The sequence below is a fragment of the Oncorhynchus gorbuscha genome, unplaced genomic scaffold, assembly GCF_021184085.1.
Source record: "Oncorhynchus gorbuscha isolate QuinsamMale2020 ecotype Even-year unplaced genomic scaffold, OgorEven_v1.0 Un_scaffold_1447, whole genome shotgun sequence".
Taxonomy (NCBI): domain Eukaryota; kingdom Metazoa; phylum Chordata; class Actinopteri; order Salmoniformes; family Salmonidae; genus Oncorhynchus; species Oncorhynchus gorbuscha.
The window spans coordinates 15,001-42,500 of NW_025746226.1; the positions used below are offsets into that span (position 1 = coordinate 15,001).

At 47.5% G+C, this 27,500-nt stretch overlaps 1 protein-coding gene and 1 long non-coding RNA gene across 10 annotated transcripts in view; both read left to right on the forward strand.

Moving 5' to 3' along the window:
• Nucleotides 1–19,582, forward strand: part of LOC124022836 (protein MTSS 1-like) — a 24,806-nt gene extending 5,224 nt beyond the window's left edge. The window contains exons 4-10 of one of the 9 annotated variants that reach the window (XM_046337517.1): nt 2,107–2,338; nt 6,454–6,555; nt 10,273–10,599; nt 12,228–12,342; nt 12,388–12,530; nt 14,762–14,927; nt 18,503–19,582. In XM_046337517.1, the coding sequence (XP_046193473.1) occupies nt 2,107–2,338; nt 6,454–6,555; nt 10,273–10,599; nt 12,228–12,342; nt 12,388–12,530; nt 14,762–14,927; nt 18,503–19,140 (1,723 nt within the window). In that variant the 3' untranslated portion in view covers nt 19,141–19,582. Of the gene's footprint in view, nt 1–2,106; nt 2,339–6,453; nt 6,556–10,272; nt 10,600–12,227; nt 12,531–14,761; nt 14,928–18,502 lie in introns of all 9 variants that reach the window. The other 8 variants (XM_046337516.1, XM_046337515.1, XM_046337514.1 and 5 more) reach the window with 8 other exon arrangements.
• Nucleotides 19,583–25,053: 5,471 nt separating this feature from the next.
• LOC124022839 lies at nt 25,054–26,115 on the forward strand. Its single transcript, XR_006836634.1, has 2 exons — nt 25,054–25,720; nt 25,865–26,115. It is a non-coding gene; the product is annotated as an uncharacterized LOC124022839 (long non-coding RNA).
• The last annotated feature ends 1,385 nt before the right edge of the window (nt 26,116–27,500 follow it).

A 27,500-nucleotide genomic window follows, 5' to 3' on the forward strand; every position in this document is an offset into this window, starting at 1 on the left:
GCAGCTTGTCACCTTTATCTACGCAGGGGGAGGGGCCAGTTCAGAACCTTCAGATGGAAATGGGTCATTTCTAGTAGTCCCAGTATGTAGTGGTGGAAATGGGTCATCTCTAGTAGTCCCAGTATGTAGTGGTGGAAATGGGTCATCTCTAGTAGTCCCAGTATGTAGTGGTGGAAATGGGTCATCTCTAGTGGTCCCAGTATGTAGTGGTGGAAATGGGTCATCTCTAGTAGTCCCAGTATGTAGTGGTGGAAATGGGTCATCTCTAGTGGTCCCAGTATGTAGTGGTGGAAATGGGTCATCTCTAGTGGTCCCAGTATGTAGTGGTGGAAATGGGTCATCTCTAGTGGTCCCAGTATGTAGTGGTGGAAATGGGTCATCTCTAGTGGTCCCAGTATGTAGTGGTGTCTTGCACCAGAACCAGACCACATCCAGAATGTTTCACCCTGAACTGAAAAACAACCTTAGACCCACATTCACACAGAGATCTGATCTAGGATCAGTTTCGCCTAAATTTTACATATTGAAACAATTATATAGACAGTGGGGAACTGATCCTACTCTTCGACGCCCTGATGAAGACAGACCCCGCCCCCCGGTGGTGGGTAGAGGAACTGCAGCCGTTTGGGATGCCATATCACTACCCAATCTCTTCACCTACTTGTTTCCTGGGGGAATTGAAGATAGTTCATTCATTTCACCCAGACTTGTAAATATAACATTGCGTGTGTTATGAATGTAGACATTTCAATATTAAATGTCATTGTAATTTCAGCCTTCCAGCTGTTTCTATTTTTTATTTTAACTTTATTTAACCAGGCAAGTCAGTTAAGAACAAATTCTTATGTTCAATGACGGCCTAGGAACCGTGGGTTAACTGCCTGTTCAGGGGCAGAACGACAGATTTGTACCTTGTCAGCTCAGGGGTTTGAACTTGCAACCTTCCGGTTACTAGTCCAACGCTCTAACCACTAGGCCACCCTGCCGCCCCACCTATAGAATATGACTCATAACAAACCCCCCCTCCACCTCGTGTCCTTCCGTACATGGTTGTTGTTGTCGTCACACTGGTTGGGTTTGTAAACACTTTGTGCTGTGATGCCTTGTTTTCATCTTGTGATGCATTTCCCTTTGTTTACATCATTCCAGTTGTTGGATCCACAGATCCTAGTTAAAATGTCACTGTTGATGGTCGGTCAATGGCCCCAATGATAAAGACACATGTCTGTATGACGACCACAGTCCAACTTACTTGTATTTGCAAGAGCATGATAGACGTTGATATATATATATATGTATACATGCATATATTGTGGTAACGTTTATTATGATGTCATGCCTGGTTGTTTTAATATTTTAATTTGACTGGTTTGTTCACAGTCACTGTCTGCTGCATTGGTTTGGAGTGTTAACCCATTCACTGTCTGTCTGTCTGTCTGTCTGTCTGTCTGTCTGTCTGTCTGTCTGTCTGTCTGTCTGTCTGTCTGTCTGTCTGTCTGTCTGTCTGTCTGTCTGTCTGTCTGTCTGTCTGTCTGTCTGTCTGTCTGTCTGTCTGTCTGTCTGTCCACCTGTATGTCTGTCTCTCCACCTGTCTGTCTGTCTGTCTGTCTGTCTCTCCACCTGTCTGTCTGTCTGTCTGTCTGTCTGTCTGTCTGTCTGTCTGTCTGTCTGTCTGTCTGTCTGTCTGTCTGTCTGTCTGTCTGTCTGTCTGTCTGTCTGTCTGTCTGTCTGTCTGTCTGTCTGTCTGTCTGTCTGTCTGTCTGTCTGTCTGTCTGTCTGTCTGTCTGTCTGTCTCTCCACCTGTCTGTCTGTCTGTCTGTCTGTCTGTCTGTCTGTCTGTCTGTCTGTCTGTCTGTCTGTCTGTCTGTCCTGTCTGTCTGTCTGTCTGTCTGTCTGTCTGTCTGTCCGTCTGTCTGTCTGTCTGTCTGTCCGTCCGTCCGTCCGTCCGTCCGTCTGTCTGTCTCTCCACCTGTCTGTCTGTCCGCCTGTCTGTCTGTCTGTCTGTCTGTCTGTCTGTCTGTCTGTCTGTCTGTCTGTCTGTCTGTCTGTCTGTCTGTCTGTCTGTCTGTCTGTCTGTCTGTCTGTCCACCCGTCTCACCCTAACAGCAGTCTGAACAGCGTAAACAGTAGTGACTCCCGCTCCAGCGGCACATCCCACTCTCACTCCCCTTCCTCCTCCTCCTGCTCCTCCCACTACGGCTACCGTAGCTCCACCCTGCCCCAGCAGGCCGCGGCACGACTGTCCTCCATGTCCTCCCATGACTCAGGATTCATCTCCCAGCCAGACACCCACACCTCCAAGTCACCATCACCCATGCCCCAGGAAACACTACTGCAGGTAAGACTACACTACACTACACTACACTACACTACACTACACTACACTACACTACACTACACTACACTACACTACACTACACACTACACTACACTACAGTACACTACACTACACTACAGTACACTAAACTACAGTACACTACAGTACACTACAGTACACTAAACTACACTACACTACACTACAGTACAGTACAATGCACTACACTACACTACACTACACTACACTACACTACACTACAGTACAGTACAGTACACTACAGTACAGTACAATACACTACACTACAGTACACTACACTACAGTACACTACAGTACACTAAACTACACTACACTACAGTACACTACAGTACAGTACACTACACTACACTACACTACACTACACTACACTACACTACACTACAGTACACTAAACTACACTACACTACAGTACACTACACTACACTACACTACAGTACACTACACTACACTACACTACACTAAACTACACTACACTACACTACACTACACTACACTACAGTACACTACACTACAGTACAATACACTACACTACACTACACTACACTACACTACACTACACTACAAGTACAATACACTACACTACAATACACTACACTACAGTACACTACACTACAGTACAGTACAGTACAATACACTACACTACACTACACTACCAAGTTGTAAGACCCTACTATCTGTACACTGGACTCTTGACCCTGAGATGAAACCTTCACATCTTCTGGAAGTGTATGGACAGTTTAGTTTCCGGCAGTGTCCTGTCCCAGACTGACTGTATACGCCAACAATACATATATTATGATCTAATTGGTCCTCAAGCGACCTTTGACTTCCTTATACATCATATATGAGAGACACTAGCCATCCCAGGTTGCTAGGATACCCTGTTCAGACAAGGTTGACCACATGAGCAGGCCTTGGTGTTCACCCCTGGAGTCAGTTGGTCATGATGGGGTGCCCTAACCCTGATCACAAACCATCCTGGCTCTAATTAACCCTCAATCTCTCAATTTAGCTCCTCGCTCACTCTGTTTTGGGACAACCTTGAATAGAGGGATGGGCTTGGAACTCGGTTATAGTTGAGGTTCGTTACAACTCGTTACAAGGACAACTTCCAGTCCAGAGTAGAGACCCCACTTCCTCTGTTAGGTCACTGTCAGTCTAGAGTAGAGTTCCTTCCTCTGTTAGGTCACTGTCAGTCTAGAGTAGAGTTCCTTCCTCTGTTAGGTCACTGTCAGTCTAGAGTAGAGTTCCTTCCTCTGTTAGGTCACTGTCAGTCTAGAGTAGAGTTCCTTCCTCTGTTAGGTCACTGTCAGTCTAGAGTAGAGTTCCTTCCTCTGTTAGGTCACTGTCAGTCTAGAGTAGAGTTCCTTCCTCTGTTAGGTCACTAGAGTTCCTTCCTCTGTTAGGTCACTGTCAGTCTAGAGTAGAGTCCCCACTTCCTCTGTTAGGTCACTGTCAGTCTAGAGTAGAGTCCCCACTTCCTCTGTTAGGTCACTGTCAGTCTAGAGTAGAGTTCCTTCCTCTGTTAGGTCACTGTCAATCTAGAGTAGAGTTCCTTCCTCTGTTAGGTCACTGTCAGTCTAGAGTAGAGTCCCCACTTCCTCTGTTAGGTCACTGTCAGTCTAGAGTAGAGTCCCCACTTCCTCTGTTAGGTCACTGTCAGTCTAGAGTAGAGTTCCTTCCTCTGTTAGGTCACTGTCAGTCTAGAGTAGAGTTCCTTCCTCTGTTAGGTCACTGTCAGTCTAGAGTAGAGTTCCTTCCTCTGTTAGGTCACTGTCAGTCTAGAGTAGAGTTCCTTCCTCTGTTAGGTCACTGTCAGTCTAGAGTAGAGTTCCTTCCTCTGTTAGGTCACTGTCAGTCTAGAGTAGAGTTCCTTCCTCTGTTAGGTCACTGTCAGTCTAGAGTAGAGTTCCTTCCTCTGTTAGGTCACTGTCAGTCTAGACTAGAGTCCCCACTTCCTCTGTTTGGTCACTGTCAGTCTAGAGTAGAGTTCCTTCCTCTGTTAGGTCACTGTCAGTCTAGAATAGAGTTCCTTCCTCTGTTAGGTCACTGTCAGTCTAGAGTAGAGTTCCTTCCTCTGTTAGGTCACTGTCAGTCTAGAGTAGAGTTCCTTCCTCTGTTAGGTCACTGTCAGTCTAGAGTAGAGTTCCTTCCTCTGTTAGGTCACTGTCAGTCTAGAGTAGAGTTCCTTCCTCTGTTAGGTCACTGTCAGTCTAGAGTAGAGTTCCTCCTTCCTCTGTTAGGTCACTGTCAGTCTAGAGTAGAGTTCCTTCCTCTGTTAGGTCACTGTCAGTCTAGAGTAGAGTTCCTTCCTCTGTTAGGTCACTGTCAGTCTAGAGTAGAGTTCCTTCCTCTGTTAGGTCACTGTCAGTCTAGAGTAGAGTTCCTTCCTCTGTTAGGTCACTGTCAGTCTAGAGTAGAGTTCCTTCCTCTGTTAGGTCACTGTCAGTCTAGAGTAGAGTTCCTCCTTCCTCTGTTAGGTCACTGTCAGTCTAGAGTAGAGTTCCTTCCTCTGTTAGGTCACTGTCAGTCTAGAGTTCCCCACTTCCTCTGTTAGGTCACTGTCAGTCTAGAGTAGAGTTCCTTCCTCTGTTAGGTCACTGTCAGTCTAGAGTAGAGTTCCTTCCTCTGTTAGGTCACTGTCAGTCTAGAGTAGAGTTCCTTCCTCTGTTAGGTCACTGTCAGTCTAGAGTAGAGTTCCTTCCTCTGTTAGGTCACTGTCAGTCTAGAGTAGAGTTCCTTCCTCTGTTAGGTCACTGTCAGTCTAGAGTAGAGTTCCTTCCTCTGTTAGGTCACTGTCAGTCTAGAGTAGAGTCCCCACTTCCTCTGTTAGGTCACTGTACTGAATAAGGTCTCAGAGTGATGACCACTAATACCACCGCCGAAAACCACCAGGAGAATACTACTCCTGGGCTTTCTGTGTCTGGCTTTAAACTCTTTAACCATGATGCTTAGTACCAGACTGTCTATCTGCTTCTCCCTCTGCTGTCCACAAGGACAGTTCATGCTAAATTATTCTATCCTCTGACTCACCTCTCTGCTTGGTTTCACTCCAGCTAATTCCCCCCTGAATCTCGGTGCTAACCTCCCTGCTGGCAGGGAACTGTTGTTTTTAAACGTGCTGATGCAGCTCACTGACTGATTGATGCCTTCTAACGTCTTCCCTGCAGTTCTGTCTTTATGTGCTGGCTACAATACACGCCTTCCTCTCCTTTATGTGTTCAATTCCTGTGTGACTGTCTGTGACTGTCGGTGACTGTCTGTGACTGTCTGTGACTGTCGGTGACTGTCTGTGACTGTGTGTGACTGTCTGTGACTGTCTGCGACTGTTTGTGACTGTCTGCGACTGTCTGTGACTGTCTGTGACTGTCTGTGACCGTCTGTGACTGTATGTGACTGTCTGTGACTGTCTGTGGCCGTCTGTGACTGTCTGTGGCCATGTTTGTTGGTCTGTGAATGTGTGTGACTGTCTGTGACCATATTTGACCGTCTGTGACTGTGTGTGACTGTGTGTGGCGGTCTGTGACTGTCTGTGACTGTCTGTGACTGTGTGTGACTGTCTGTGACTGTGTGTGGCGGTCTGTGACTGTCTGTGACTGTGTGTGACTGTCTGTGACATTCTGTGACTGTGTGTGGCGGTCTGTGACTGTCTGTGACTGTCTGTGAGTGTGTGTGTGACTGACTCTGTGACTGCGTGTGACTGTCTGTGACTGTCTGTGACTGTCTGTGACTGTCTGTGACTGTCTGTGACTGTCTGTGACTGTCTGTGACTGTCTGTGACTGACTGTGTGACTGTCTGTGACTGTCTGTGACTGTCGTGTGACTGTCTGTGACTGTCTGTGACTGTCTGTGACTATCTGTGACTGTGTGTGACTGCGTGTGACTGTCTGTGACTGTCTGTGACTATCTGTGACTGCGTGTGACTGTCTGTGACTGTCTGTGACTGTCTGTGACTGTGTGTATGTTCATAGCCGGTCATCTTTTAACCCTACACTGAACTCAAACTCCTCTCTTTTTTTAACACCAAAACTCTCTGCTCTCGTCTTGTGCTCGTCCTCTGTCGTGTCTGTCTGCCTCCACCCAACCTGCTGTTCCTCCAGCCTTGCTCCAGCTCTGGCTCGTCTGAGGCCTCTGACACCTGCCAGTCAGTCAGTGAGTGCAGCTCTCCCACCTCAGGAGGGCCTCTGGCTGCAGTTGACAAGGTGAAATACTCCCTCCATCCCTCCTTTGAGAGGAAGCACCCCCCCTGCCCTCTCATGATAGATACCCTACCCCTCGTCCCCTCTCATGATAGATACCCTACCCCTCGTCCCCTCTCATGATAGATACCCTAACCCTCGTCCCCTCTCATGATAGATACCCTACCCCTCGTCCCCTCTCATGATAGATACCCTACCCCTCGTCCCCTCTCATGATAGATACCCTACCCCTCGTCCCCTCTCATGATAGATACCCTACCCCTCGTCCCCTCTCATGATAGATACCCTACCCCTCGTCCCCTCTCATGATAGATACCCTACCCCTCGTCCCCTCTCATGATAGATACCCTACCCCTTGTCCCCTCTCATGATAGATACCCTACCCCTCGTCCCCTCTCATGATAGATACCCTACCCCTTGTCTCCTCTCATGATAGATACCCTACCCCTTGTCTCCTCTCATGATAGATACCCTACCCCTCGTCCCCTCTCATGATAGATACCCTACCCCTCGTCCCCTCTCATGATAGATACCCTACCCCTCGTCCCCTCTCATGATAGATACCCTACCCCTTGTCTCCTCTCATGATAGATACCCTACCCCTCGTGTCCTCTCATGATAGATACCCTACCCCTCGTCTCCTCTCATGATAGATACCCTCCTTGCTGTAGCCCTTATTCTAGATTCTCCTCACAGGAACCATCGTGTTCACCTTCTCCACACCCCTCTACTCCATCCAGGTGTTCCACTCACAGCTTCCTTTCACCTGTCTCTGATCGCTGCTGTTACGTATCATGGTGGTTCACATACATTTCAGAATTCAGAACCGCGGTCCGGTTTGTCAATCAGGCAGGACTCATTTTCTTAGTTTACTCCTTTTGTTTATTTGTTCTTCCGAAATGTTGAGTTATTTGTATTTCATTCATTGTATTTCATTGTGTTGGCTTATTATCCTGACCCTATTGTGTTGTTTTATTATCCTGACCCTATTGTGTTGGCTTATTATCCTGATCCTATTGTGTTGTTTTATTATCCTGACCCTATTGTGTCGGTTTTATTATCCTGACCCTATTGTGTTGGTTTATTATCCTGACCCTATTGTGTTGTTTTATTATCCTGACCCTATTGTGTTGTTTTATTATCCTGACCCTATTGTGTTGTTTTATTATCCTGACCCTATTGTGTCGGTTTTATTATCCTGACCCTATTGTGTTGGTTTATTATCCTGACCCTATTGTGTTGTTTTATTATCCTGACCCTATTGTGTTGTTTTATTATCCTGACCCTATTGTGTTGTTTTATTATCCTGACCCTATTGTGTTGTTTTATTATCCTGACCCTATTGTGTTGTTTTATTATCCTGACCCTATTGTGTTGGCTTATTATCCTGACCCTATTGTGTTGTTTTATTATCCTGACCCTATTGTGTTTTTATTATCCTGACCCTATTGTGTTGTTTTATTATCCTGACCCTATTGTGTTGTTTTATTGTCCTGACCCTATTGTGTTGTTTTATTATCCTGACCCTATTATCCTGACCCTATTGTGTTGTTTTATTATTGACCCTATTATCCTGACCCTATTGTGTTGTTTTATTATCCTGACCCTATTATCCTGACCCTATTGTGTTGTTTTATTATCCTGACCCTATTGTCCTGACCCTATTGTCCTGATCCTATTGTGTTGGTTTATTATCCTGACCCTATTGTGTCATTTTATTATCCTGGCCCTATTATCCTGACCCTATTGTGTCGTTTTATTATCCTGGCCCTATTATGTCGTTTTATTATCTTGACCCTGTTGTGTCGTTTTATTATCCTGACCCTATTGTGTCGTTTTATTATCCTGACCCTATTGTGTCATTTTATTATCCTGGCTGTAATGATATTCGTCTGTTGTTTGAAGAGATTCAGACCGAAATGCAGCGTGTAGGTTACTATGACATTTAATGAAGAATACGGTACATGAAATAACGGAAAATACGAAAACAATAAACGAGTGAAACTAATACAGCCTATCTGGTGACTAACACAAAGACAGGTACAATCACCCACGAATACAACGCGCACTCAGGCTGCCTAAATACGGTTCCCAATCCGAGACAACTAGAATCAGCTGACTCCAATTAGGAATCGCCTCAGGCAGCCAAGCCTAACTAGACACACCCCTAATAATACACACTCCCAATTAATACAAACCCTAATACGAAATACAACATATAAACCCATGTCACACCCTGGCCTACCCAAACATATAACAAAAACACAAGATACAATGACCAAGGCGTGACACTGGCCCTATTATCCTGACCCTATTGTGTTGGTTTATTATCCTGACCCTATTGTGTTGGTTTATTATCCTGACCCTATTGTGTTGGTTTATTGTCCTGACCCTATTGTGTTGGTTTATTATCCTGACCCTATTGTGTTGGTTTTATTATCCTGACCCTATTGTCCTGACCCTATTGTGTTGTTTTATTATCCTGGCCCTATTATCCTGACCCTATTGTGTTGGTTTATTATCCTGACCCTATTGTGTCGTTTTATTATCCTGACCCTATTATCCTGACCCTATTGTGTCGTTTTATTATCCTGACCCTATTGTCCTGACCCTATTGTGTTGTTTTATTATCCTGGCCCTATTATCCTGACCCTATTGTGTTGGTTTATTATCCTGACCCTATTGTGTCGTTTTATTATCCTGACCCTATTATCCTGACCCTATTGTGTCGTTTTATTATCCTGACCCTATTGTCCTGACCCTATTGTGTTGTTTTATTATCCTGACCCTATTGTGTTGGTTTATTATCCTGGCCCTATTATCCTGACCCTATTGTGTTGTTTTATTATCCTGACCCTATTGTCCTGACCCTATTGTGTTGTTTTATTATCCTGACCCTATTGTCCTGACCCTATTGTGTTGTTTTATTATCCTGGCCCTATTATCCTGACCCTATTGTCCTGACCCTATTGTGTTGTTTTATTATCCTGACCCTATTGTCCTGACCCTATTGTGTTGTTTTATTATCCTGACCCTATTATCCTGACCCTATTGTGTCGTTTTATTATCCTGACCCTATTGTCCTGACCCTATTGTGTTGTTTTATTATCCTGACCCTATTGTCCTGACCCTATTGTGTTGTTTTATTATCCTGGCCCTATTATCCTGACCCTATTGTGTTGGTTTATTATCCTGACCCTATTGTGTCGTTTTATTATCCTGACCCTATTATCCTGACCCTATTGTGTCGTTTTATTATCCTGACCCTATTGTCCTGACCCTATTGTGTTGTTTTATTATCCTGGCCCTATTATCCTGACCCTATTGTGTTGGTTTATTATCCTGACCCTATTGTGTCGTTTTATTATCCTGACCCTATTATCCTGACCCTATTGTGTCGTTTTATTATCCTGACCCTATTGTCCTGACCCTATTGTGTTGTTTTATTATCCTGACCCTATTGTGTTGGTTTATTGTCCTGACCCTATTGTGTTGTTTTATTATCCTGACCCTATTGTGTTGGTTTATTATCCTGACCCTATTGTGTTGGTTTATTGTCCTGACCCTATTGTGTTGTTTTATTATCCTGACCCTATTGTGTTGGTTTTTATAATTTGACAAATTTCTCCAATTTTGTGTTTTTTATGTTTGTTTGTTTGTTTGTTTGTTTGTTTGTTTGTTTGTTTGTTTGTGTCATTCCGTTCCCCTGCTCATGCTCAGTTGTCTAACGGGTATGATCACTACGGGGATCACCATCATTCAGACTCTTCATACCTGATGGGAGGGGGCTCAGGCCTGGGGGGGTCCTACCTGATGGGAGGGGGCTCAGGCCTGGGGGGGTCCTACCTGATGGGAGGGGGCTCAGGCCTGGTGGGTTCCTACCCCCTCTTCCCTCCCTCCTCCCATTCCACCTCCATCACCACCTCCTCCTCCTCCTGTCCGTCCCAGTCGTGGTCCAGGCCGGGCTCGGCCCTGCTACCTGACTACCCTCATTACTGCACCCTGGGGCCTAACATGGTCCCCACCTCTAAAGTCCCCAGCTGGAAGGTTTGTTTGTTGGTTCAGTCCTCCTCCTCATCATGTCTCCTTGTGTTCCTGAAACATCAACATCCTGTCATTACGTAGGACCCTCTGAATTACTATGACATTATGATTATGTTACAGTCAGATTGAAAAATGACTGTAGGACGATATACTACATCGTCTTCTACACGTTTCATTGGTAGATTTTCAGATGTGTTCCTGCAGAAGATGTATTTGAAGATGGTGATAATAGTTCAGAATCCCCACAGCTATATTTCTGTATCCTGTAGGACTGGGTAGAGGAGGTGAACTCAGCTTAGGACTGGGTAGAGGAGGTGAACTCAGCTATATTTCTGTATCCTGTAGGACTGGGTAGAGGAGGTGAACTCAGCTATATTTCTGTATCCTGTAGGACTGGGTAGAGGAGGTGAACTCAGCTTAGGACTGGGTAGAGGAGGTGAACTCAGCTATATTTCTGTATCCTGTAGGACTGGGTAGAGGAGGTGAACTCAGCTATATTTCTGTATCCTATAGGACTGGGTAGAGGAGGTGAACTCAGCTATATTTCTGTATCCTGTAGGACTGGGTAGAGGAGGTGAACTCAGCTATATTTCTGTATCCTGTAGGACTGGGTAGAGGAGGTGAACTCAGCTATGTATCTGTATCCTGTAGGACTGGGTAGAGGAGGTGAACTCAGCTTAGGACTGGGTAGAGGAGGTGAACTCAGCTATATTTCTGTATCCTGTAGGACTGGGTAGAGGAGGTGAACTCAGCTATATTTCTGTATCCTGTAGGACTGGGTAGAGGAGGTGAACTCAGCTATATTTCTGTATCCTGTAGGACTGGGTAGTGGAGGTGAACTCAGCTATATTTCTGTATCCTGTAGGACTGGGTAGAGGAGGTGAACTCAGCTATGTATCTGTATCCTGTAGGACTGGGTAGAGGAGGTGAACTCAGCTATATTTCTGTATCCTGTAGGACTGGGTAGAGGAGGTGAACTCAGCTATATTTCTGTATCCTGTAGGACTGGGTAGAGGAGGTGAACTCAGCTTAGGACTGGGTAGAGGAGGTGAACTCAGCTATGTATCTGTATCCTGTAGGACTGGGTAGAGGAGGTGAACTCAGCTATATTTCTGTATCCTGTAGGACTGGGTAGAGGAGGTGAACTCAGCTATATTTCTGTATCCTGTAGGACTGGGTAGAGGAGGTGAACTCAGCTATATTTCTGTATCCTGTAGGACTGGATAGAGGAGGTGAACTCAGCTATATTTCTGTATCCTGTAGGACTGGGTAGAGGAGGTGAACTCAGCTATGTATCTGTATCCTGTAGGACTGGATAGAGGAGGTGAACTCAGCTATGTATCTGTATCCTGTAGGACTGGGTAGAGGAGGTGAACTCAGCTATATTTCTGTATCCTGTAGGACTGGATAGAGGAGGTGAACTCAGCTATGTATCTGTATCCTGTAGGACTGGGTAGAGGAGGTGAACTCAGCTATATTTCTGTATCCTGTAGGACTGGATAGAGGAGGTGAACTCAGCTATATTTCTGTATCCTGTAGGACTGGGTAGAGGAGGTGAACTCAGCTATATTTCTGTATCCTGTATGACTGGGTAGAGGAGGTGAACTCAGCTATATTTCTATATCCTGTAGGACTGGGCTAAACCAGGACCCTATGACCAGCCCATGGTGAACACCCTTAGAAGGAGGAAGGACAAGGATCCTGTACCAGCAGACACCAGCTATGCCCCACTACCACTGCCTGCTGGTGTCATCCCAGCACCTGGGGGCAGGAGTCTACCACTGCCTGCTGGTGTCATCCCAGCACCTGGGGGCAGGAGTCTACCACTGCCTGCTGGTGTCATCCCAGCACCTGGGGGCAGGAGTCTACCACTGCTTGCTGGAGTCATCCCAGCACCAGGGAGCAGAGGTCAACCATTACCTCCACCACCCAAGGTCAGCTGGACACATGCTCTAACCTGTCTAGGACTGGGAGTTCCGTCAGCGGAACCCCTCGCCAACAGCCAATGAAATTGCAGGGCGACAAATACAAATCATCAGAAAATCTCACAAATCAAATTTCTCAAACATACAAGTATTAGGCATCATTTTAAAGATAGAATTCTCGTTAATCCAGCCACCGTGTCTGATTTCAAAAATGCTATACAGCGAAAGCTCCACAAACGATCATGTTAGGTCACCACCAACTCACAGAAAAACCCAGCCATTTTTCCAGCCAAAGAGAGGAGTCACAAAAAGCACAAATATAGATTAAATGAATCACAAACCTTTGATGACCTTCATCAGATGACACTCATAGGACTTCATGTTACACTATACATGTATGTTTTATTCGGTAAAAATCGTATTTTACATTGGCGTGTTATGTTCAGTAGTTCCAAAACATGCAGTGATATTGCAGAGAGCCACATGAATTCACATAAATACTCATTATAAATGTTGATGAAAATTCAAGTGTTATGCATGGAACTTTGGATTACACTTCTCCTTAATGCAACCGCTGTGTCAGATTTCAAAAAACTTTACGGAAATAGCATAATCTGAGAACGGCGCTCAGAGCCCAATTCAGCCAGAGAAATATGGAAATACCATGTTGGGTAGTCAACATTAGTCATAAATAGCATTATAAATATTCACTTACCTTTGATGATCTTCATCAGAATGCACTCCCAGGAATCGCAGTTCCACAATAAATGCTTGTTTTGTTCGATAATGTCCATCATTTATGTCCATTTATGTCCAAATAGCTTCTTTTGTTAGGGCGTTTGGTAAACAAATCCAAAAGCGCGTTCTGGTCCAGTTGGACAAAAAGTTCAAAAAGTTATTTTAAAGGTCGAAGAAACTTGTCAAACTAATCAATCTTTATGATGTTTTTATCATAAATGTTCAATAATGTTCCAACCGGAGAATTCGTTCCATTGCTTTTCTGTAGAAAAGCAATGGAATGAGAGATACCTCTCATGTGAAATGCGCGTGACTGAGAACGAGGCTGCTGCCAGACCCCTTAGTCAAACAGCTCTTATCTGGCTCCCCTTCACAGGAGCAGCATGAAACAACGTTCTAAAGATGGTTGACATCTAGTGGAAGCCTTAGGAAGTGAAAAATAACCCATATCCCACTGTGTATTTGATAGGGGCTGAGTTCAAAAACTACAAACCTCAGATTTCCCACTTCCTGTTTGGATTTTTTCTCAGGTTTTTGCCTGTGTTCTGTTATACTCACAGACATCATTCAAACAGTTTTAGAAACTTCAGAGTGTTTTCTATCCAATACTAATAATCATATGCATATATTAGCATCTGGGACTGAGTAAGAGGCAGTTTACTCCGCGGAGTACCTGGACACAGCCCTTAGCCCGTGGTATATTGGCCATATACCACAAACCCCAGAAGTACCTTATTGCTATTATAAACTGGTTACCAATGTAATTAGAGCAGGAAAAACAAATGTTTCGTCGTACCCGTGGTATACCGTCTAATGTACCACGGCTGTCAGCCAGTCAGCATTCAGGGTTCAAACCAACCAGTTTATAATTAAGCAATAAGGCCCGAGGAGGTGGCCAATATACCACGGCAAAGGGCTGCTCTTAGGCACAACGATTATAAACTGGTTACCAACGTAATTAGAGCAGTAAAACTAAATGTTTTGTCATACCCGTGATATACGGTCTGATATACCACGGCCTTCAGCCAATCAGAATTCAGGGCTCAAACCATCCAGTTTATATCGATTGATTTATCTTCATGCTGCACAAAGAAGGATTATGTTTTCTAACCCAACGTGTCTGTCTGTCTGTCTGTCTGTCTGTCTGTCTGTCTGTCTGTCTGTCTGTCTGTCTGTCTGTCTGTCTGTCTGTCTGTCTGTCTGTCTGTCTGTCTGTCTGTCTGTCTGTCTGTCTGTCTGTCTGTCTGTCTGTCTGTCTGTCTGTCTGTCTGTCTGTCTGTCTGTCTGTCTGTCTGTCTGTCTGTCCGTCCGTCCGTCCGTCCGTCCGTCCGTCCGTCCGTCCGTCCGTCCGTCCGTCCGTCCGTCCGTCTGTCTGTCTGTCTGTCTCTCTCTCTCTCTCTCTCTCTCTCTCTCTCTCTCTCTCTCTCTCTCTCTCTCTCTCTCTCTCTCTCTCTCTCTCTCTCTCTCTCTCTCTCTCTCTCTCTCTCTCTCTCTCTCTCCAGGTGTGTGAGATGGAGGCCCATGAGGAGCTGGCTCTGGCCCTATCCAGAGGTCTTCAGCTGGACTCACAGACACAGCGTTCCAGTAGGGACTCTCTACACTGTTCTAGTGGCTACAGTACCCAGAGTACCACCCCGTGCTGTTCAGAGGACACCATACCTTCACAAGGTTAACACACACAAACACACTGAGAAAATATGCAAAGGCATGCATGACTTGTAGCACCATATCCTTCTGTGTAAATATAACGCTCTGGGTGTCGTGGGTGTGGAGTCAGACGCAGGAAACAGAGAGTGCAATACTGTGCTCTTTAATGCACAAACGCACCACTGGTGCACACACACACACACACACACACACACACACACACACACACACACACACACACACACACACACACACACACACACACACACACACACACACACACACACACACACACACACACACAGACACAACCAAATGCCCCTAACACGGGGGACGAAAACAGTACAACCGAAGTACACGACCAGGAACAAACACGTTCCTCTACTACCTAACCGAAGGTCCTGAATCCCGCACAAAGAAACAGGCGGGCCCGGTTGTCTAAAGAAGCCCAACTAATGATTCACAAACAGGTGCTACCAATAAACATACAAGGAGGGGGAGGAAAGACAATCAGTGGCAGCTAATAGGCCGGTGACGACGACCGCCGAGCGCCACCCGACCGGGAAGGGCAGCCACCCTCGGACCGACTCGTGACAGTAAATATATTCTAATTGATGTTGTCTCTATACCAGGTACGTGTCTGGTAGAAATAGGATACAGGTGCACTAAATGCCCAAAGGTATGTGGACATCTGCTCGTCTAACAATCTCATTCCAAAATCATGGGCATTAATATGGAGTTGCTGCTATATCAGCCTCCACCCCCCCATCGCTGCTAAAACAGCCTCCACTCTCCTGGGAAGGATTTCCACTAGATGTAGGAACATTGCTGCTATATCAGCCTCCACTCTTCTGGGAAGGCTTTCCACTAGATGTAGGAACATTGCTGCTATAACAGCCTCCACTCTTCTGGGAAGGCTTTCCACTAGATGTTGGAACATTGCTGCGGGGACCTGCTTCCATTCAGCCACAAGAGCATTAGTGAAGTTGGGCGGTTAGGCCTCCTGGCTCGCAGTCTGCGTTCCAATTCATCCCAAAGGTGTTCGATGGGGTTGAGGTCAGGGCTCTGTGCAGGCCAGTCAAATTCTTCCACGCCGATCTCGACAAGCCATTTCTGTATGGACCTCGCTTTGTGCACGCGGGCATTGTAATGCTGAAACAGGAAAGGGCCTTCCCCAAACTGTTGCCACAATGTTGGAAGCACAGAATCGTCTAGAATGTCATTGTATGCTGTAGCGTTAAGATTTCCCTTCACTGGAACTAAGTGGCCTAACCCGAACCATGAAAAACAGCCCTAGTAACCAGGAGTCTAGTAGTAATACTGTACTACTCTGGAGACCATAGTAACCAGGAGTCTAGTAGTAATACTGTACTACTCTGGAGACCATAGTAACCAGGAGTCTAGTAGTAATACTGTACCACTCTGGAGACCATAGTAACCAGGAGTCTAGTAGTAATACTGTACCACTCTGGAGACCATAGTAACCAGGAGTCTAGTAGTAATACTGTACTACTCTGGAGACCATAGTAACCAGGAGTCTAGTAGTAATACTGTACCACTCTGGAGACCATAGTAACCAGGAGTCTAGTAGTAATACTGTACCACTCTGGAGACCATAGTAACCAGGAGTCTAGTAGTAATACTGTACCACTCTGGAGACCATAGTAACCAGGAGTCTAGTAGTAATACTGTACCACTCTGGAGACCATAGTAACCAGGAGTCTAGTAGTAATACTGTACCACTCTGGAGACCATAGTAACCAGGAGTCTAGTAGTAATACTGTACCACTCTGGAGACCATAGTAACCAGGAGTCTAGTAGTAATACTGTACCACTCTGGAGACCATAGTAACCAGGAGTCTAGTAGTAATACTGTACCACTCTGAAGACCATAGTAACTAGGAGTCTAGTAGTAATACTGTACCACTATGGAGACCATAGTAACCAGGAGTCTAGTAGTAATACTGTACCACTCTGGAGACCATAGTAACCAGGAGTCTAGTAGTAATACTGTACCACTCTGGAGACCATAGTAACCAGGAGTCTAGTAGTAATACTGTACTACTCTGGAGACCATAGTAACCAGGAGTCTAGTAGTAATACTGTACCACTCTGGAGACCATAGTAACCAGGAGTCTAGTAGTAATACTGTACCACTCTGGAGACCATAGTAACCAGGAGTCTAGTAGTAATACTGTACTACTCTGGAGACCATAGTAACCAGGAGTCTAGTAGTAATACTGTACTACTCTGGAGACCATAGTAACCAGGAGTCTAGTAGTAATACTGTACCACTCTGGAGACCATAGTAACTAGGAGTCTAGTAGTAATACTGTACTACTCTGGAGACCATAGTAACCAGGAGTCTAGTAGTAATACTGTACTACTCTGGAGACCATAGTAACCAGGAGTCTAGTAGTAATACTGTACTACTCTGGAGGCCCATAAAAGGACATTTTTAAAGAAAGAAACATCTTATTCAATATTTTTAAGGTGGACTTATTGTGCCGTTTTGTTTTTGCCTTAATTAGTTTGGATCCCATGAAGAGTAGCTGCTGTATTGGCAGGAACTAATGGGGATCCATAATAAACCCCAGGAAGAGTAGCTGCTGTCTTGACAGGAACTAATGGGGATCCATAATAAACCCCAGGAAGAGTAGCTGCTGTCTTGACAGGAACTAATGGGGATCCATAATAAACCCCAGGAAGAGTAGCTGCTGTCTTGACAGGAACTAATGGGGATCCATAATAAACCCCAGGAAGAGTAGCTGCTGTCTTGACAGGAACTAATGGGGATCCATAATAAACCCCAGGAAGAGTAGCTGCTGTCTTGACAGGAACTAATGGGGAGCCATAATAAACCCCAGGAAGAGTAGCCGCTGCCTTGACAGGAACTAATGGGGATCCATAATAAACCCTAGGAAGAGTAGCTGCTGTCTTGACAGGAACTAATGGTGATCCATAATAAACCCCAGGAAGAGTAGCTGCTGTCTTGACAGGAACTAATGGGGATCCATAATAAACCCCAGGAAGAGTAGCTGCTGTCTTGACAGGAACTAATGGGGATCCATAATAAACCCCAGGAAGAGTAGCTGCTGTCTTGACAGGAACTAATGGGGATCCATAATAAACCCCAGGAAGAGTAGCTGCTGTCTTGACAGGAACTAATGGGGATCCATAATAAACCCCAGGAAGAGTACCTGCTGTCTTGACAGGAACTAATGGGGATCCATAATAAACCCCAGGAAGAGTAGCTGCTGTCCTGGCAGGTACTAATGGGGATCCATAATAAACCCTAGGAAGAGAAGCTGCTGTCTTGACAGGAACTAATGGGGATCCATAATAAACCCCAGGAAGAGTAGCTGCTGCCTTGACAGGAACTAATGTGGATCCATAATAAACCCTAGAAAGAGTAGCTGCTGTCTTGACAGGAACTAATGGGGATCCATAATAAACCCCAGGAAGAATAGCTGCTGTCCTGGCAGGTACTAATGGGGATCCATAATAAACCCCAGGAAGAGTAGCTGCTGTCTTGACAGGAAGTAATGGGGATCCATAATAAACTCTCTCTCTCTCTCCCTCTCTGTTTATTCCAGTGTCAGACTACGACTATTTCTCCATGGGAGGGGACCAGGAGGTTGACCAGCAGGAGTTTGACAAGTCATCCACCATCCCCCGTAACAGTGACATCAGCCAGTCCTACCGTAGGATGTTCCAGTCCAAGAGACCAGCCTCCACCGCCGGCCTACCTTCTACGGCTGGCTCCGTCATCATGACCCCTGGGGTCGCCACCATCCGCCGCACGCCCTCCACCAAGCCCTCGGCTCGCCGCGGGACCACCGGCCCAATCCCCATCCGGACCCCCGTCATCCCAGTCAAGATCCCCACCGTGCCTGGCCTAGTTGGGGGAGGATTTCCTGGGGGGCTGGGGATTCCTATAGGACCAGGAGTAGGAGTGGAGGAACCAGAGGAGGCCCAGAGCCCTGAGTCTCCAGCCCAGGGAGAGGAGGGGGAGCTGGGTGTACTTCCCCTGGCGTTCTGGAGTGGTCAAGCAACCACAAACCCTCCCTTGGCCGCTCACCAGCCTAGGGCCCAGTGTCAGGGCGAGGGGGGGTCCCTGGAGGATGGGGAGGTTATGGATGGTCAGGGGGGAAACATGCTGCTGGTTATCCAGAGAGGGGTCAAGCTGAAGAGGACCAATACCAACGATCGCTCAGCACCGCGCATCGTATAAGAGGAGAGCCACCGTGGCACCATGCAGCATCAGAGGAGGGCATCCTACCTAGCTGTACCTAGCTAGCCTACCGCCTGCCCATTGACAGGACAGACAGGACACAGCTCATGTCCTCTGTGCTAAGGGGGGGGTCTCCTGTATACTACTTACCGTCCAGCTGCCTCACTGACAGACGGGACAGAACAGAACCCAGCTCATGTCCATTCCATGTGATGCTGTGTGTGGTGACAGACAGAGTTCTGCTCGTTGTCTCAGACGGTGCAGAATGTGGTCTCTGGTTGGACAGACAGTGGAGCAGCTCAGAGTTGTATTAATTATGTTCTCTCTTTGTTCTGAATGTGTAAATAATTATGCATGGTATTTTCTCTTTGTTGCTTCCTGGGGCCCAGTTCTGTTGACTAGTCCTCCCACCCCCATTCCTCCCCTCCTCAGTTCTGTTGACTCTAGTCCTCCCACCCCCATTCCTCCCCCCCAGTTCTGTTGACTCTAGTCCTCCCCTCCTCAGTTCTGTTGACTCTAGTCCTCCCCTCCTCAGTTCTGTTGACTCTAGTCCTCCCCTCCTCAGTTCTGTTGACTCTAGTCCTCCCCACCTCAGTTCTGTTGACTCTAGTCCTCCCCTCCTCAGTTCTGTTGACTCTAGTCCTCCCCTCCTCAGTTCTGTTGACTCTAGTCCTCCCCACCTCAGTTCTGTTGACTCTAGTCCTCCCACCCCCATTCCTCCCCTCCTCAGTTCTGTTGACTCTAGTCCTCCCCACCTCAGTTCTGTTGACTCTAGTCCTCCCCACCTCAGTTCTGTTGACTCTAGTCCTCCCCACCTCAGTTCTGTTGACTCTAGTCCTCCCACCCCCATTCCTCCCCACCTCAGTTCTGTTGACTCTAGTCCTCCCCTCCTCAGTTCTGTTGACTCTAGTCCTCCCACCCCCATTCCTCCCCTCCTCAGTTCTGTTGACTCTAGTCCTCCCCTCCTCAGTGCTGTTGACTCTAGTCCTCCCCTCCTCAGTTCTGTTGACTCTAGTCCTCCCCACCTCAGTTCTGTTGACTCTAGTCCTCCCACCCCCATTCCTCCCCACCTCAGTTCTGTTGACTCTAGTCCTCCCCTCCTCAGTTCTGTTGACTCTAGTCCTCCCCTCCTCAGTTCTGTTGACTCTAGTCCTCCCCACCTCAGTTCTGTTGACTCTAGTCCTCCCCACCTCAGTTCTGTTGACTCTAGTCCTCCCCTCCTCAGTTCTGTTGACTGTAGTCCTCCCACCCCCATTCCTCCCCTCCTCAGTTCTGTTGACTGTAGTCCTCCCACCCCCATTCCTCCCCTCCTCAGTTCTGTTGACTCTAGTCCTCCCCACCTCAGTTCTGTTGACTCTAGTCCTCCCACCCCCATTCCTCCCCTCCTCAGTTCTGTTGACTCTAGTCCTCCCACCCCCATTCCTCCCCTCCTCAGTTCTGTTGACTCTAGTCCTCCCACCCCCATTCATCCCCTCCTCAGTTCTGTTGACTCTAGTCCTCCCCTCCTCAGTTCTGTTGACTCCTGTCCTCCCCTCCTCAGTTCTGTTGACTCTAGTCCTCCCCTCCTCAGTTCTGTTGACTCTAGTCCTCCCCACCTCAGTTCTGTTGACTCTAGTCCTCCCACCCCCATTCCTCCCCTCCTCAGTTCTGTTGACTCTAGTCCTCCCCTCCTCAGTTCTGTTGACTCTAGTCCTCCCCTCCTCAGTTCTGTTGACTCTAGTCCTCCCTCCTCAGTTCTGTTGACTCTAGTCCTCCCCTCCTCAGTTCTGTTGACTCTAGTCCTCCCCTCCTCAGTTCTGTTGACTCTAGTCCTCCCCACCTCAGTTCTGTTGACTCTAGTCCTCCCCTCCTCAGTTCTGTTGACTCTAGTCCTCCCCTCCTCAGTTCTGTTGACTCTAGTCCTCCCACCCCCATTCCTCCCCTCCTCAGTTCTGTTGACTCTAGTCCTCCCCTCCTCAGTTCTGTTGACTCTAGTCCTCCCCACCTCAGTTCTGTTGACTCTAGTCCTCCCCTCCTCAGTTCTGTTGACTCTAGTCCTCCCCTCCTCAGTTCTGTTGACTCTAGTCCTCCCCTCCTCAGTTCTGTTGACTCTAGTCCTCCCACCCCCATTCCTCCCCTCCTCAGTTCTGTTGACTCTAGTACTCCCCACCTCAGTTCTGTTGACTCTAGTCCTCCCACCCCCATTCCTCCCCTCCTCAGTTCTGTTGACTCTAGTCCTCCCCACCTCAGTTCTGTTGACTCTAGTCCTCCCACCCCCATTCCTCCCCTCCTCAGTTCTGTTGACTCTAGTCCTCCCACCCCCATTCCTCCCCTCCTCAGTTCTGTTGACTCTAGTCCTCCCCACCTCAGTTCTGTTGACTCTAGTCCTCCCACCCCCATTCCTCCCCTCCTCAGTTCTGTTGACTCTAGTCCTCCCCTCCTCAGTTCTGTTGACTCTAGTCCTCCTCTCCTCAGTTCTGTTGACTCTAGTCCTCCCCTCCTCAGTTCTGTTGACTCTAGTCCTCCCCTCCTCAGTTCTGTTGACTCTAGTCCTCCCCTCCTCAGTTCTGTTGACTCTAGTCCTCCCCTCCTCAGTTCTGTTGACTCTAGTCCTCCCACCCCCATTCCTCCCCTCCTCAGTTCTGTTGACTCTAGTCCTCCCCACCTCAGTTCTGTTGACTCTAGTCCTCCCCACCTCAGTTCTGTTGACTCTAGTCCTCCCACCCCCATTCCTCCCCTCCTCAGTTCTGTTGACTCTAGTCCTCCCCACCTCAGTTCTGTTGACTCTAGTCCTCCCACCCCCATTCCTCCCCTCCTCAGTTCTGTTGACTCTAGTCCTCCCCACCTCAGTTCTGTTGACTCTAGTCCTCCCACCCCCATTCCTCCCCTCCTCAGTTCTGTTGACTCTAGTCCTCTCCACCTCAGTTCTGTTGACTCTAGTCCTCCCACCCCCATTCCTCCCCTCCTCAGTTCTGTTGACTCTAGTCCTCCCCTCCTCAGTTCTGTTGACTCTAGTCCTCCCCACCTCAGTTCTGTTGACTCTAGTCCTCCCCACCTCAGTTATGTTGACTCTAGTCCTCCCCACCTCAGTTCTGTTGACTCTAGTCCTCCCCTCCTCAGTTCTGTTGACTCTAGTCCTCCCCTCCTCAGTTCTGTTGACTCTAGTCCTCCCCTCCTCAGTTCTGTTGACTCTAGTCCTCCCCCCTCCTCAGTTCTGTTGACTCTAGTCCTCCCCACCTCAGTTCTGTTGACTCTAGTCCTCCCCTCCTCAGTTCTGTTGACTCTAGTCCTCCCCTCCTCAGTTCTGTTGACTCTAGTCCTCCCACCCCCATTCCTCCCCACCTCAGTTCTGTTGACTCTAGTCCTCCCACCCCCATTCCTCCCCACCTCAGTTCTGTTGACTCTAGTCCTCCCACCCCCATTCCTCCCCTCCTCAGTTCTGTTGACTCTAGTCCTCCCCACCTCAGTTCTGTTGACTCTAGTCCTCCCACCCCCATTCCTCCCCTCCTCAGTTCTGTTGACTCTAGTCCTCCCACCCCCATTCCTCCCCTCCTCAGTTCTGTTGACTCTAGTCCTCCCACCCCCATTCATCCCCTCCTCAGTTCTGTTGACTCTAGTCCTCCCCTCCTCAGTTCTGTTGACTCCTGTCCTCCCCTCCTCAGTTCTGTTGACTCTAGTCCTCCCCTCCTCAGTTCTGTTGACTCTAGTCCTCCCCACCTCAGTTCTGTTGACTCTAGTCCTCCCACCCCCATTCCTCCCCTCCTCAGTTCTGTTGACTCTAGTCCTCCCCTCCTCAGTTCTGTTGACTCTAGTCCTCCCCTCCTCAGTTCTGTTGACTCTAGTCCTCCCCTCCTCAGTTCTGTTGACTCTAGTCCTCCCCTCCTCAGTTCTGTTGACTCTAGTCCTCCCCTCCTCAGTTCTGTTGACTCTAGTCCTCCCCACCTCAGTTCTGTTGACTCTAGTCCTCCCCTCCTCAGTTCTGTTGACTCTAGTCCTCCCCTCCTCAGTTCTGTTGACTCTAGTCCTCCCACCCCCATTCCTCCCCTCCTCAGTTCTGTTGACTCTAGTCCTCCCCTCCTCAGTTCTGTTGACTCTAGTCCTCCCCACCTCAGTTCTGTTGACTCTAGTCCTCCCCTCCTCAGTTCTGTTGACTCTAGTCCTCCCCTCCTCAGTTCTGTTGACTCTAGTCCTCCCCTCCTCAGTTCTGTTGACTCTAGTCCTCCCACCCCCATTCCTCCCCTCCTCAGTTCTGTTGACTCTAGTACTCCCCACCTCAGTTCTGTTGACTCTAGTCCTCCCACCCCCATTCCTCCCCTCCTCAGTTCTGTTGACTCTAGTCCTCCCCACCTCAGTTCTGTTGACTCTAGTCCTCCCACCCCCATTCCTCCCCTCCTCAGTTCTGTTGACTCTAGTCCTCCCACCCCCATTCCTCCCCTCCTCAGTTCTGTTGACTCTAGTCCTCCCCACCTCAGTTCTGTTGACTCTAGTCCTCCCACCCCCATTCCTCCCCTCCTCAGTTCTGTTGACTCTAGTCCTCCCCTCCTCAGTTCTGTTGACTCTAGTCCTCCTCTCCTCAGTTCTGTTGACTCTAGTCCTCCCTCCTCAGTTCTGTTGACTCTAGTCCTCCCCTCCTCAGTTCTGTTGACTCTAGTCCTCCCCTCCTCAGTTCTGTTGACTCTAGTCCTCCCCTCCTCAGTTCTGTTGACTCTAGTCCTCCCACCCCCATTCCTCCCCTCCTCAGTTCTGTTGACTCTAGTCCTCCCCACCTCAGTTCTGTTGACTCTAGTCCTCCCCACCTCAGTTCTGTTGACTCTAGTCCTCCCACCCCCATTCCTCCCCTCCTCAGTTCTGTTGACTCTAGTCCTCCCCACCTCAGTTCTGTTGACTCTAGTCCTCCCACCCCCATTCCTCCCCTCCTCAGTTCTGTTGACTCTAGTCCTCCCCACCTCAGTTCTGTTGACTCTAGTCCTCCCACCCCCATTCCTCCCCTCCTCAGTTCTGTTGACTCTAGTCCTCTCCACCTCAGTTCTGTTGACTCTAGTCCTCCCACCCCCATTCCTCCCCTCCTCAGTTCTGTTGACTCTAGTCCTCCCCTCCTCAGTTCTGTTGACTCTAGTCCTCCCCACCTCAGTTCTGTTGACTCTAGTCCTCCCCACCTCAGTTATGTTGACTCTAGTCCTCCCCACCTCAGTTCTGTTGACTCTAGTCCTCCCCTCCTCAGTTCTGTTGACTCTAGTCCTCCCCTCCTCAGTTCTGTTGACTCTAGTCCTCCCCTCCTCAGTTCTGTTGACTCTAGTCCTCCCCTCCTCAGTTCTGTTGACTCTAGTCCTCCCCACCTCAGTTCTGTTGACTCTAGTCCTCCCCTCCTCAGTTCTGTTGACTCTAGTCCTCCCCTCCTCAGTTCTGTTGACTCTAGTCCTCCCACCCCCATTCCTCCCCACCTCAGTTCTGTTGACTCTAGTCCTCCCACCCCCATTCCTCCCCTCCTCAGTTCTGTTGACTCTAGTCCTCCCACCCCCATTCCTCCCCTCCTCAGTTCTGTTGACTCTAGTCCTCCCCTCCTCAGTTCTGTTGACTCTAGTCCTCCCCACCTCAGTTCTGTTGACTAGTCCTCCCACCCCCATTCCTCCCCTCCTCAGTTCTGTTGACTCTAGTCCTCCCCTCATCAGTTCTGTTGACTCTAGTCCTCCCCTCCTCAGTTCTGTTGACTCTAGTCCTCCCCACCTCAGTTCTGTTGACTCTAGTCCTCCCCTCCTCAGTTCTGTTGACTCTAGTCCTCCCCTCCTCAGTTCTGTTGACTCTAGTCCTCCCACCCCCATTCCTCCCCACCTCAGTTCTGTTGACTCTAGTCCTCCCACCCCCATTCCTCCCCTCCTCAGTTCTGTTGACTCTAGTCCTCCCACCCCCATTCCTCCCCTCCTCAGTTCTGTTGACTCTAGTCCTCCCCTCCTCAGTTCTGTTGACTCTAGTCCTCCCCACCTCAGTTCTGTTGACTAGTCCTCCCACCCCCATTCCTCCCCTCCTCAGTTCTGTTGACTCTAGTCCTCCCACCCCCATTCCTTCTCGCCTCAGTTCCAAGGTGCCAAATTATTTGAAGCTATTGAAAGAACTGTTTTAGATTTATTGTGAAGATTGTGGCATCTTAGTGACACAACTATCAGGGGCACCAAGCTGTTTGGTATGTAAACCGATTTCATGTTTCAATGTCATATTTTCAGATCTACAATCCACAATAGCTGTTGTAGGAGGAGGCTTTATGTTATGCTCAGTATTTCAACTGTTTTCAATAGCATGTGTTTTGCCAGTTAATCAGTCATCTCTTGGTAACAACTTATGTTCACATTTACCCTGTACATTTCCACATTTCAAATGTGTCATGATGGACCTGATGAACCTGTGATTATTCACCAATACAGACAATAACACCACGTATGAGAACGGGAAGGTCCCTTTATTACGGGGAGAGTGAAAGATGTCATTATTCACCAATACAGACAATAACACCACGTATGAGAACGGGAAGGTCCCTTTATTACGGGGAGAGTGAAACCTGTCATTATTCACCAATACAGACAATAACACCACGTATGAGAACGGGAAGGTCCCTTTATTACGGGAGAGTGAAAGATGTCATTATTCACCAATACAGACAATAACACCACGTATGAGAACGGGAAGGACGGGGAGAGTGAAACCTGTCATTATTCACCAATACAGACAATAACACCACGATGAGAACGGGAAGGTCCCTTTATTACGGGGAGAGTGAAACCTGTCATTATTCACCAATACAGACAATAACACCACGTATGAGAACGGGAAGGTCCCTTTATTACGGGGAGAGTGAAAGATGTCATTATTCACCAATACAGACAATAACACCACGTATGAGAACGGGAAGGTCCCTTTATTACGGGGAGAGTGAAAGATGTACAACGTTGAAATGGTTTTGACTAGAAGAGAGAAATAAAGGTTGCGTTTGATTATGTCATGTTATTATTCTAATTGTATTATTATTCAGTTTGTGATCTTGTGTTTTCTGTCCTTGACAGTTCTGATCAGAGACGTGTGATTAAAGCCTTACCTCTGTAAAAGTTACACTGTTTATTCCTCCGACCACGAAGAAGAAGAAGAAGAAGAAGAAGAAGAAGGCATAACTATCTTATTCCTCCGACCACGAAGAAGAAGAAGAAGAAGGCATAACTATCTTATTCCTCCGACCACGAAGAAGAAGAAGAAGAAGAAGAAGAAGAAGAAGAAGAAGAAGAAGAAGAAGAAGAAGAAGAAGAAGAAGAAGAAGGCATAACTATCTTATTCCTCCGACCACGAAGAAGAAGAAGAAGAAGAAGAAGGCATAACTATCTTATTCCTCCGACCACGAAGAAGAAGAAGAAGGCATAACTATCTTATTCCTCTGACCACGAAGAAGAAGGCAACAGGCTCATAGTAAAGCATTTAATATCAAGTATCCATCCAGTCGACTCCGTCGTGATAATTAATTGTAAATCAACAACTTTTAAATCCCTGCTTGAATTGTATTTCAGGTGAAGCTCTGAGCCGTAGCAGCAGATGGAGACCTAGGGTGCATCCCAAATAGCATCCTCTTCCCCATATAGTGCACTAGAGAAATCTATATGTAATCCAGTGTAAATACCGTATTGACGAGACAGACCAGGAACACATGTTTATTCATTTATTCCCTCTTCAGATCTTTATTTCTCTATTTGTGTACTCGCTGTACTCAGATCAGATCACAGACCCGGTTCTGTCGCTGTACTCAGATCAGATCACAGATCCGGTTTCTCTGTTCCACTACTCTACTGGTTTCTCTGTTCCACTACTCTACTGGTTTCTCTGTTCCACTACTCTACTGGTTTCTCTGTTCCACTACTCTACTGGTTTCTCTGTTCCACTACTCTACTGGTTTCTCTGTTCCACTACTCTACTGGTTTCTCTGTTCCACTACTCTACCGGTTTCTCTGTTCCACTACTCTACCGGTTTCTCTGTTCCACTACTCTACCGGTTTCTCTGTTCCACTACTCTACCGGTTTCTCTGTTCCACTACTCTACCGGTTTCTCTGTTCCACTACTCTACTGGTTTCTCTGTTCCACTACTCTACTGGTTTCTCTGTTCCACTACTCTACTGGTTTCTCTGTTCCACTACTCTACTGGTTTCTCTGTTCCACTACTCTACTGGTTTCTCTGTTCCACTACTCTACTGGTTTCTCTGTTCCACTACTCTACTGGTTTCTCTGTTCCACTACTCTCTACTGGTTTCTCTGTTCCACTACTCTACTGGTTTCTCTGTTCCACTACTCTACTGGTTTCTCTGTTCCACTACTCTACTGGTTTCTCTGTTCCACTACTCTACTGGTTTCT